The 12,495-nt window shown below is 50.7% G+C and overlaps 1 protein-coding gene across 4 annotated transcripts in view; it reads left to right on the top strand.

Moving 5' to 3' along the window:
- Capzb (capping actin protein of muscle Z-line subunit beta) overlaps positions 1 to 12,495 on the top strand; it is a 110,800-nt gene that overhangs the window by 79,742 nt on the left and 18,563 nt on the right. For all 4 annotated transcript variants that reach the window (XM_026782010.1, XM_005352948.3, XM_026782011.1 and 1 more), the window contains exon 4: positions 1,048 to 1,161. In XM_026782010.1, the coding sequence (XP_026637811.1) occupies positions 1,048 to 1,161 (114 nt within the window). The remainder of the gene's footprint in view (positions 1 to 1,047; positions 1,162 to 12,495) is intronic.

Genomic DNA, 12,495 nt, shown 5'->3' with positions numbered 1-12,495 from the left:
GCATCAGGAGGGCGGTGTGAGTCCTGGGGGTAGCAGCATCAGGAGGGCGGTGTGAGTCCTGGGGGTAGCAGCATCAGGGTGTGTTCATGCTCAGTGGTATAAGGACTTTTCTCCAGTTCATCACATCTCTTCCTCCTTTTTACTCTTCCCTCACGAGTTAAAAAATTTTATTTTGTGTGTATGAATGTTTCGCCTGCATGTATGTCTGTGTACCAAGTGCGTGCCTGGTGCTTTTGGAGACCAGAAGATGTTGGATCCCATGGAACAGGAGTTAAAGGTTGGGGGCTGCCATGTGTGTGCTGGGAATCAAACCTAGGTCCTCTGGAAGAGCAGCAAGTGCTCCTAACGACTGAGCCAACTTTGCAGCCTCCTCCAGCCTCACTTGTTAATTCTCTTCTTTCTGAACACCCACCCTGTGACCTCCTCGTCTGAGAACCAATCAGCAAGGAGACCTTCTTAGAACACATTGCTCTTGCTGACCTAATGTTCTCCTGGTGTGGCAAAAGGTAGTTTTAAAATGCAGCAAGTCTTGGAATGGTTCTCTTTGCTTCATGGTGTTCTTGTGTGCTTAGCCCTTTGTGTTGGGTTCATTGACTGTTCCCTAAGGAGCCAGACCCCTCCTGCCTGTTTCAGTAATTGACAGCTGTCTTCTTCAAACTTATTGTCTGAGATGCAAGGAGCCTCCAGCATGTCAGGGAGGCGAGGGGCACCAGCTGACCACTTGAATGGTGGACACAGGGAAACACTGATATTTGTGGCCAAGTGACTTGGCTTTCTTTCTGTCTGTTTCTCGAAATAGCCCGAGGATAGCGAATGGGTAGCCTGGTTTTCCACAGGAACAAGTGGGCTTGGAGCTAAGGTGTTTGCTGGCATTACCAGCTGCACTAGCCAGTCTGCTGACATCTGAACCTCTGCTCTGTAAGCCTCTCCAGGAAGCCTCTTGGTGACTTGGCCCCTGAACTTCAGACAACTGAGGTTAGACTCGCTGTGTACAGGCCAAGTGTCTTTGGAATTCATAGGACCATCTCTTTCTTTCGTTCCTTCCAGGTCACCGTGGAGTAACAAGTATGATCCTCCTTTGGAAGATGGGGCCATGCCGTCTGCTCGACTGAGAAAGCTGGAGGTGGAGGCCAACAATGCCTTCGACCAATACCGAGACCTGTGAGTTTCCCTCTGCACGCTAGCTCTTGGGGCTTTCATGGGGAAGATCTTCTATGCGAGAGTGACCATGTGGGCTCTGCTGCCTGGTCACCTAACTTGCTAACTTGGAGTTACCTGATGCAGAGGTGACTGACTGTATTACTCTGCTACCGTTCACAGTGGTGGCGGTAAGTCGGGAGAGTACCTATGTGTGTGAGACATGGGGTGAGTGTTTTGCACTCCCACTGTCTCAGGTTCTCTCAAATGAATCACTGTTTCAGTAAGAGTTAGGGGTTGGATGGTGCCGCCAGCACATTGTGCTCACACAGAGAGAATAAGTTTACCCAAGGCCAGGGCAGAGCTAATACTCAAACACAGATGATCAACCACAGATATGCAGCTAAGATACAGTGTAGCTTGGACTGTTTGTGATCTGAGTGCCGATGTCACAGATGCACAAGAACATACCATAGCTCTCAGGCGTAGCTCCCTTTGGACTGGACCTTGGGGGCTGTGCTGACTGCTCAGTTGGAGGGCAGAGTGAACTGAGGTGTCATGAGGGTTACAGTAACCCCTCCCCAAACTGAAATCTTTTTCACCTCCGTTCTGTCCTTTGGTGCATGTGTCTGATGTATGAATAATTTTGTGCTCGTGTGTGTATGGACATGTGAATGTGGATACGTGTACGTGTGGAGACCAGAGGTCAGTGTCTGCTATCCTTCCCCACACTCTCCATTTTATTTATTGAAACAGGGTCTCACTAAACCTGGGGCACACCTGTTTGGCAAGACTCACTAGCTAGCACGCCCCAAGAATCCTCCTTATCTTGCACCCACCCATCCAAGTTCTGGGGTTACAGGCTCACACCACCATGCCCAACTTTTTAAAATGAGTGCTGGAGATTGAAACCCAGGTTGTCAAGCTTGCACAGCCAGCATCTCACCAGCCACGCCTCCTCCCTTGAGTCCAGGTGAGCATCTCTGAGTCCAAAGCTGGCCAGGGCACCGGCACAGGAAAACATTTCGGTATGCTTGTTTCTGTTCCTTTGCTCAAATTTTGCCATACTGGGTCATTTAGCTGTTACTCTTCAAGGCTTTTTGTTTAATCAGAATCTCATTTCATGTTAGGTACTATACTAGAGATACGCAATCTAAAGTTAGTAAAGCCCCCCCTCCCCACATACACATCCCAGAACAAAGGTTGGCACACTCCCGTGAAGGGAAAGATAGTGACCACATTGGACTTGCCAGCCACAGAAGGCTGATCTTGGTTTTGTCTTTTTGTATCACCTTACAATATGTAAAACCCTGAGGTGGGTGGGACTCAGCCTCCATCTCTACTAGATTCCACCCTGGTCTAGCATGGAGGCAGAAAAATGGAAATGAGAGAAATGGTGACCCCGTAGTTAGAAGAGAGGCTCTGGGCTCCAGCATTCAGACTGTGGACTGGTCTCCCCCATTCACATTTGGGGAGGAAAGGGTTGCTTCTCAGCCCGATACAGGTTGTATCAAGAAGCCATCAGCCCATGGTCCCAAACACTTTAGTGGCCCCCACATGCTTGTCTATATAGTGGCTATCTTCATGTCTCATATGGTGAGGTTTTACGTAAGCTGTCATATATATGGGTGCTGGGAATTGAGTGTATGTCCTCTAGAAGAGCAGCCAGTGCTCTTGACTGCTGAGCCATCTCTCTAGCCATATAATGCCTTTTACCTAAGTTGCAAGGTCCCCTGGAGGAAAACACAGAGATTGAGGCCCCCACGACTCACAGGGCATGCCCACAGAGAGTGGTGATTCAAATCTCCTTTCTCTTGACATTTGCACAAATGTTACTTCTCACAGTTAAGATGGGCGCTTGTATCTAATGGGTCTTGCATCTCCCGTTTTGCCACCCTGTGGGATCGATTGCTCCTCCTGGCAGTGCTGACAACCAGCTCTGTCATTTATTTGTAGCTTTTCATTCTCTGATGTCACCTTGCCACCAGAAACAGCTTCAAATAAGCGAGCTCTTCAGCCGGAGTGCCAAGTGGAGCCAGTTTCATGTTGCAGTCTTATTGACAGTAGGACAGCACTTCTGGTGACCATGGAGTGTGTTCACCTCCGTTAGGGACCATCCCCTCCTAGAAATGAATTGACACGTTCAGAAGTACAAAATAGCTCATCCATGTTCACAGCTAGAACGTGGCAGAACTAGGGGGATGAAAGCATTCTGTTTGTCTCTGCTTTCTGCTGCTGTGATAAAATAATGACTAAAGCCAACTCGGGGAGGAACGGGTTTGTCTGTCTTACGGGTTGAAGTTACGGGTTGATTGTTACTGAGGGAACAATCAGGAGCTCAGGCAGAGATCATGGAGGAGTGCTGTGTACTGGCTTGATTTTCATGGCTTGCTCAGTTACCTTTCTTATAATCTAGGACCACCTTCCGAAGGGTGGCATTTCCCACAGTGGCCAGGCCCTCCAACCACTCCACAGATTTGCCCACAGGCAGTCTGATGAGTCAATTCCTCAACTGAGGTTTCCTCTTCTTCAGTTGACTATTTTGAGCCAAGTTAATGTAAACTAACCCGGGCATATCCTCACCTAACTCCAGAGTCGTGTGTGTGTGTGTGTGTGTGTGTGTGTGTGTGTGTGTGTGTGTGTGTGTGTGTGTGTGTGTACGTACACGCATGTGTGCGTGTAGTGAATCAGGTGAATGAGTAGGTGTTAGGAAAGTGGAGACACATTGCCTTTCCAGGAGATAGCTGTAGAGCTGAGGACTAATGTCCAAAAGGTCCAGACAGACAGAGGAGCTCTGGCACCAGTGTCCCCAGACTGTCACCCTGAACGTGCACACACTTGCCTCTGAGTTCAGAAGCAGAGTTGAAAGCCTATCATATTTGGCACTTTTGTAGCTTTGAAAGTTCCTCACTGACTGCCTTAGAGCATTCTGGGAAGACAGCCTGCCCCAGATAAGTGTCAGGTAGGAGTGGAGAGTGCCTCTTGGAAGTGTGTGTTGGGTCTCCACATGTGTGGAGCTGAGCTGCCTCGTGTGCTGCAGAGCCCATGGAGGCCACCCAGTCCCTCCATTAACCTTGGGGCTGTATGTTTAGGTTTGGTGGTGAGGATGGCCCTGAGTGTGTAAAGGCTTAGATGTGAGGTGTTTCTCCCTCAGGGAAGTGGTTCTGAAGCGTTGCCTTGGGCTGCCATTCACTCTGCTCCCCTATGACTCTCCGCTTGTCCCCCTAGCTCTCTTCTGAGGGACTGGTTGGCCATTATGGTGGATGTCTGTTCTGTCATCGAGGGTTCTAAGGAAGGCAGCAGGATGGACCCTTTCTGTTCCAGGTGCAGATCATCCTGGATTCCCCAGACCCTGGGGCTCTAAGTGTGTTGCTTGGCAAGGAGAGGAGGAGAGCGCAGAGGCTCTCAGGGAGGACGGGGAGTTCCCTGCTTGGCCTGCAGTGGGTGGAGAAGCAGGACTGGAGGGAAAGTTTGGGGGTTGTATGTGGTCATACCATCCATTGTCATAGAGGCTAAGGAATCTCCCGGGAACATGTGGGAGGACTCAGGTGAATTAAACCACCCATTCTGGGGCAAATGTTAAGAAAACAGATCATCTTTTTCTTTGTAAGCACCTTGGTTTGTTGCTCAGCCCCCATTCTCAGCCTCTGGGTGGTGGTGTTTGTATGAGTGTCAGTGGCCTTGGAGTCTGAGCTGTTTCCCCCTGGGCTTAGGTGTCTAGGAGGCCTCTGTGTGGCACTGTGGGCTTTTCCACATTGTTGCCTGTTATGCAGGGGTGGCAGACCATGCTTTTCTCTCCTCGTTGCTACCTCTCCCTGCCATTGACCACAGGAAGTCTTGGTTGTTACCCCATGAATAAAGTCACAGAGCCCTTCCAGGGACTGTGTACTTGTCTTTTCTTGATATTGAAAACAGACCAAACTCACAGGGCCCTCTGGGAGGAGACATCCCACACAATGCTAGTCCAGGAAGGCAGGCTGGCTCCAGATCTGGAAGGCTGGGTGACTGAAACTGCTGTGTGGGGTGTGTGACAGACAGCCCACCTCTAACTTCTGATAATCTCCAGTAGTTCAGAATTCTTGGGTCATGGTAAGTCACAGAGTAGAGGCCATGTTAATCTGTGCTCAAGGCTTCAATCACCTTACCTATCCTATGAGGAACTTCCAGGTGTCATACAGGCAGAGTTCTGGTCTCTTCATAGAGAAGGAACACTGTGCAGTTGTGACTCTTCAGATAGCCTCATGTTCCCGGACTAACCCTCCCTTACACAGGGAAGGCCACACTGAACCTGCTATGAGCAAGGTTTTGACACACATTGCAAACAAAATGCAGGGGCTTAGATGCCATGGCCTTGTTGCCATGAGACCAGGTGTACAACTTATCAGTGCATGCATGTGGTCATGGTTGCCGGCTCTGACCTTGTCTTTATTGCTAGTTTTCCTTAGAAGATGACAGAGGGAGAGGGAGTGTACGGGGCTGCCTCAGCCCACACCAGCCCTTTCTGAGACGGGACATGCTCAGTTCCTCCCTGAGGGTTCTCTGCCGTGAGATCCAAGGAGAGACTAGATTCTATCTAAAGGCCCCAGCTTTGATCCTGGATCTGTAAAGACTTTAACTTTGCAGGGAACTGGAGTTAATCACCCGCACATGGGGTCCGTCTGGTTGGAGTGGCGGCTGGGGCCAGGGTGGCTGCCATGCAGGCCCCTCTGGCTTATAACTCCCACGGGATGTAGCTCACATGCAGGCCTGTGAACATTTCTCAATTAGGGATAAAGGGCTGGCAGTCCCCAAGGTGAACAAGGGCAAGTAGGATCCAAGGAGCCAAGCTGGGGTCCTGCCTGGCTGCCTTTGAAGTCCCTTGGTTCCTGCTTTTCCTGCTCCCTGCCCCCCTCCTCACTGTACTTCTCCAGCCTCCCTCCCCCCCATTTATTTCCTTTCTTCTTTACTATTGTAGACAGAAATGATCACAATGATTTTTTTCCCCCTCCTGGAGATTGCCTGTGATAGCAGGGCCCAGACAGCCTAGGTTTTAGATAAAGGGTTGATTTGTGAAGCTGCCCAGGATGCAAGGCACACTTTGCCTCAGGGACAGACTGTAAGATACCACCTGCTCCAAGTCCTCTCAGATCCCACCACTTCCACCCTGGCCCTGGAATCCCAGCTGTTCCATCTCTTTCCCCCAAGTCCCAAGTGTCTGCCTGTGATGGTTATAACCAGCAGCTCCTTGTGGGAGTTGGAGAAGGGAGCAGAGACAGCAAACTCATGGATTGCTGGACACTCCCGGCAGAGTCAGCTCTTCTAGGCCCAGACCTTGTCTAGTTCACAGTCAGAACTTCTACATGGCCTGAGACCTGTCTTTCTGGGAGGAACATGAAGTAGACTCAGAAGTGCTGGGCAGTGACTTCTTGCTGCTGGGAACAGGGCCATCTCACCAGCCAGAGCAGCCACAGTAGACTGATAGGATCCCGAGTTCATCACCTTGATCTTTCAGGTTCCCAGAGAAGACAGGGACCTGGCCTACTTCAGCTTTTGGTTTAGCTCTGGCCTAGCCTCTGGTTCTGCCCCAAACCAGATGTTGTAACTGCAGAGGGGCTGGCACCACTCCCCTCCAGAGCTGATCACTCCCATCTGCACCAGACATCTCACCCTGTGCTCTGCGATCCCTGGCTCTTAGCTCCGAGCAGATAATACCTTCAAACATGCGGTTGCAATTTATTGGCCTTATAAGTTAATTTTAGGGGGTATGCAATTGATTGAAATCAAAACGTAATGAAGGCCAGAGTCTGGGTGTCCAGGATCAGGGTGGGAAGGAGCCCTGTGTTCTTCCTCGTCTGGGGTCTGAGAGGATCTTCAAAAGCTGTGATTCGCTTTTCTAGTCAACCCTGCTTCCTTGGAAGAACTTTACGAAGTAGAGCGAGGCTGGTGTTCTATGGCCATCCCAGAAGCCCATGGGCTTCTGCAGGAGAAGTTGGGGTGCTTGGTAGATGGCCTTTCCTGGCTCTCCAGCTCCTTGTCCCTCTTGGTACCCATCTCAGAGCTGTAGCTGTTTCTGTTCCTTGTCACTGTGGTGTCCTGGAACTCTGAAACTTTGTCCCCCTGGGCTGTGGGTTCTGAGGTACAGCCCTTTCTGGATGTAGGCATTCAGTGTCCACTCCTGTGGGACAGTGGGAGGTGGCAGGGAAACCCTGCAGAGTTGGAAAGCCATGTCTGAGCTGAGAAAGGCCTCTCCAGCCCAGGGTACAGACAACCACCTGTGAAATCCCACCGCTCTCAATGGTCACCTCAGAGTTGGGGGTCCTTGGCTCTTTTCTGCGCTAACCCACTGAGTGACTCGGGCTTACAAGTTGACTTCTTGCTACACACACTCTCTGCTTGCAGCGGTTACCCATGTGGATGCCTTTTCTGTGTCCAGGAGTGTCCTTGGCCCAGTGATGGGTATGTCATCAGTGTCACTGGCTCAGCCAACACCCACACAGCAAGGCATCAAGTAAATGTCTGGTAACTAGAGTTAATGATTCTTAGGAAGTCTTTCCTTGGGGCACAATGAGGACACAGGCAGGCACTGACTCCCTGTCACGGCAGCTGAAGAGACCATTCAACAGTCACTTATAGAGAGCATCCATGGCAGGGATAGGTTCAGCCAAGATAGAGTCAGAACCAGCCCTGAAGAAGCACAGACAATACTAAGGACAGATGGACAGATGGCTTGGAGACTTGTACCATCCTGTAAGTGCAGAGAATGAATCACAGCAGGGGACCAGGCTGTAGAGGGTGGCCAACTGGGTAGCAGCTAGGGTGATTATCGGGTCTGTCTTGTGCAGGTGGAGAGCTGTCTTGAGACTGTGATCCTCCAGAAAGCCTGCTGGTAAGGCCAGCCCTGGCTGGTGCTGGACCTTCGACTGCGGGAGCAGTCTGCCATCCCCTAATGAAACATAAACTCTATGAACGGACTATGCAGAAGCCACACATTCTGAGAGCCCGAAGCCTCAGTATCTGTTAGGGGAAACCAGCTCCGTATACCTGGGTCCCCAGCCTTCTCCCTTGGCTGTGCTGGGTCTTGTGGCCCCTCCTAGCATATCCTTGAGTCATGGAGCTGCATAGCTGTGAACTTGGCAAGGCAGCCCATGACTGTGCTCTGGGCAGTGGGAAAGGCAGTTCTGGGCAGTTGTGTTCCCCATGACTGGATCAGGATAGAGACTATGGGGAGAGGTGCATGGTCCCCGTAGGCACATGCTCAAGGTTGGGTTCTGAAGAGTTCCATGGATATGGCTTGGAGACTGGAGCAGAAAGACCTAGGGAAGAAGGACTGGCTCCAAGCTTAGGTTCTTCCCGCCATCCACCCTGGGGAGGGTTATATTTCAAGGCCCTATGCTTTTCACCACCAGGAATGTCAGCCCAGGACCTTGGTCTTGGGTTCTGAGCTCCTAGAACAAGCTGAGGGGGAGCAGGAGGCATAGTCAGCCTGAGGTAATGGAGAACATACAAGAAATTCTAGAGCTGGTGAGAGCAGCACGGTACAGTGGCCCTCTCTTGTCACTTCATGTGGGGCTGTGCCCTTTTCCTTGCTTGGGTCCAAAGGTTTGCAGGGGTCTCTTGCTTTGGACTTTGGTAATGTGATTAGTATTTGGTTTTAACGTGTGCCACTCCTATCTTCAGCTGTGAAAACACATTCTGCCTCCGGGGGACAGAACTTCCCACTGTCTCAGCCTGTGTGGGGTGGGGGCAGGTGAGGACCCAGGCCCTCTGCAGTCGAGTTGTTCTGATTACATAGGAAGATGGGCAGTGCCCAGGAGACTAGTGATGAGAACCGCTGCAGTTCCTGTCATCTGGGCATTGGTTGCCTTGGTGTTCACTGTCTGAATTTCATCTGCTAAAAAAACTAAATAGAAAGCAGGAGTGTAGAAAGGCAGATCGCTTGTGAACATGATCCCCCCAAGCCAGCACCGGGGACTCTGGTTCCTCCCGAATTCTGGGTTCCTGTAACCATATGGCATTCAGTCACGCTCATGTTTCTGTGGCTCTGCTGGAATAAAACCTCTGGAAGCCAGGCCTAGCTCCCCACTGTCAAGCCCTTTGTCTCTCCAGAGTGCTTTGCTCCCTGACTAAGCTGCTTCCTAGGCTACTGTGATGGACAGACAGACCGTTGCTTGGGGCGAGTGATCAAGAATAGAGTTCTGCAATGCTCCCTGAAGCAGGGGGCTTTCCTTCCCAAATTCCTTGTAAGAGTACCCAGTGGCATCTCCTGGCTTCTGAGCCAACTCTGGGCTCCTTGCCTTCTTTGATTTCTTATGGCAGCAGGTTTTCATGCATACATGTAATCACAGCCTGGACATTGTGTTGATTTCTTAATGGCGGCAGGTTTTCTTTTTCTTTTCTTTTTTTAATTAATTAATTTATTTATTATGTATACAATATTCTGTCTCTGTGTATATCTGCAGGCCAGAAGAGGGCACCAGATCTCATTACAGATGGTTGTGAGCCACCATGTGGTTGCTGGGAACCGAACTCAGAACCCTGAGCCATCATGCTCTTAACCACTGAGCCATCTCTCCAGCCCCGATGGCGGCAGGTTTTCATGTGTACATGTATTACAGCCTGGACATTATGTGTGGCTTTTCCCCACAGCTGGGATGTCCAGGAGGCCAGTCAGCCTGGTGTGGGCACAGAATATAAGCCTTAATCACGTCACCCCAGACAGCTGTCCCAGCTGCCTTCTTCCCAGCCTGTAACTTGGGTACATTCCCTGCCTTTCTAGCATACAGTTTTGGTTTCCATGGGACTCACACATGCAAATGCATGTGTACTTGCTTATGAGTGTGCGCAGGTGTGCCCTTTCTGTGTGTGCATGTGTGGAGGCCAAAGGTTGACATTGAATGTTTTCTTCTGTTCATCTCCACCTTATTTTTTGAGACAGGGTCTCTCACTATAAACCTGAACCCACAGATTAGCCAAGACCCAGGAATGGTCTTGTCTCCACCCACCAGTTGCAGCCACACGCCGCCATGACCTTTTTATGTGGGTTGTGGGGATCCCAACTCCCATCCTCATGCTTACTTGACAAGCACTCGATCCATCTCCCTAGCCTCTACAGTTTTTCTAACGGTGAAAACATGTACTCAAAGCTTCTAGCCCAAAACGAGTTCCCCAAAAAAGGCAGCTCTGGGCAATTGAGGTGGTTGGTACCCAAGAGTCCTGAGTGGCGAGTCACTTAGGACTTAGGACTCCACGGAGCCAGCATCTCTGTGTGGAGCGTGCAAGCAGAGCCACTTACTGCAATGTTGAGTGTAGACGCTTCGCCAGATCCCCAGCCCCTCCAGTCACCTTCATTTCCCTTTAAGTAAAAAACTGAAAGGCTGTAAAGAAGGACAGCCGTGGTCCAGATGTGCGCTTCTGAGCGTTGTTGGCATTGAAGTTGCACGTGCCTAAGCCGATTGGTATGTTTGCTCAGGGGATCATTGCACCTGTGTGTACTGAAAGGAATTTCCATAGAATACCTGTCCCATGTCTGCGGGCAGATTGAGACATGTTCTGTAAACTGTGGCGGAAGCAGCTGTTGACACAAACAAGGGTGACTAGCTTTCTGCGTCGTATCTCAACACAGCCAACCACAACCAAATCTAGCTCCTGGGGCCATGGAGGTGGGATTCTTCTCACAGCAAGCAGGACTTTGTGTCTCTGAGGGGATGACTTCTGGGCAATTCAGAGCACGTAGGGGTCGAAAGAAAATAGTCTGATGCATGGCAACAGGCATCAAGGCCATGCCCTTGATCCGTCACCTTCTCCTGTCTCAGACATCACGTCCACATGCACCCTTAAACTGCACTGGTATAACCAGTAAGAAGAGGGCCAATTGCCCAGCCCCTTGGAGTTACGGACATCTGCAGTTCTCTGGGCTTCACATGGTACATGTGAGGCAACTCCTGGGTTCTGCTGTTGACAGGAAATGCTCAAATCATGAGTTTGCACCGGTGGGTGCAAAAGGAATGTTGGTCATACAGACAGGAGGCAGCTGGCCTTTCCAGCTGCCTTTCTAGGTACAGGAGGCTCTCCTTACTCCTTAGCTGAAGTTGAGTTGCTCCTACCTGTGGGAAGCAGGTACCTTTCTCATTTCAGAAGGATATGAGAAGGGTACCTGCTCTGCTCTCTCTGTTGTTTCTCCTTACCACAAAATGTCATCAAACATGAATTTTGTCTATGTGACCTTGTCCCTGCTGGGTCCACACATGCTGATTATAGTGAAAAATGTCCTGGTGACCATCGTCACAGTCTTGGACTCCTATTTAATGAGATCTCAGAAGCAAAACAGACCATGTCTATGACAGAAGGACATTGAGGAAGCAAGGGGGGCTGTTCAGAACCTCAGAGCTACTGCACCCCCAGGCTGGCGCCAAATGAGGAAGGACGCCTACCAGTTGAGAGCACTCTGGTTTTACCAGGCCCTTAACTAGCTTTGCAGCCAGCCTGCCTTGGCCATCCCTCCGTCTCTCAGAGGCCTTGAGAGCTTCCTTTGTCTTGCTGCTTTCTGTCTTTAGCTTGACAGAGGTACCAGAGTGTAGCCCCTTCAGGCTGACCTCAGTTTCCCCTGCAGGCCTTCCTTGCTTAGGCCCACACTGTATGCTGTCTGAAAGGCCTTGCAGTTTCCTGGTCTGTGAAACCAAGAACACAGCTATGCTCGTGCATCACTTCTTCTCATATTCCAGGTCACAGAGACCTTTGTGGTAGGGTGGCCTAGGGCAGAGTAGGAGACAAGTCGCTGGCAGCACCTAAGAAAGCAGGTGTTATTTGGGGTGACTGCAGGCTCAGCGTGTGGCAGTGTAAGTGGTGTGTGGCGCAGGGATATTGACAGCAAGGATGTGAGCTGCTGAGCCACGTCCTGTTCTCCCCAGAGGTCTGGTTTAGGGTAAGCTCAGGTATTAGCTTTCTATTCTCCGGCCTCAGGAAGGACACTGGGGTAGCTCAGTGGAGCATGGTGGCGTAACACCGAGTCACAGGAGGAACACTGCAGGATTGAGCGGCCAGAACTCTTAGAGTTTATGGGACATCTTCAGATATGTGTGAGGGGTGTGCCCTTCCTGTCCCAGGTGACACCAAAAGGCAGAGGCTTCACTCACATCCAGTGTTTGAAGAGAAATGTTTGCCTCGGGAGATGGTGAGTCCCTGTCTGTAGTAGGAATTGCTTGTTTGTTCCCGGCCACCCAGACCCGAAATAATTACACAGAAACTACATTAATTACAAAACTGTTGGGTTGCCGGGCGATGGTGGCGCACGCCTTTAATCCCAGCACTCGGGAGGCTGAGGCAGGCGGATCTCTGTGAATTCGAATTCGAGACCAGCCTGGTCTACAGAGCTAGTTCCAG

The sequence above is a fragment of the Microtus ochrogaster genome, chromosome 10, assembly GCF_000317375.1.
Source record: "Microtus ochrogaster isolate Prairie Vole_2 chromosome 10, MicOch1.0, whole genome shotgun sequence".
Classification (NCBI taxonomy): Eukaryota; Metazoa; Chordata; class Mammalia; order Rodentia; family Cricetidae; genus Microtus; species Microtus ochrogaster.
The sequence above is the reverse complement of the archived record's forward strand: the minus strand, read 5'-3'. Positions and strand labels throughout refer to the sequence as shown.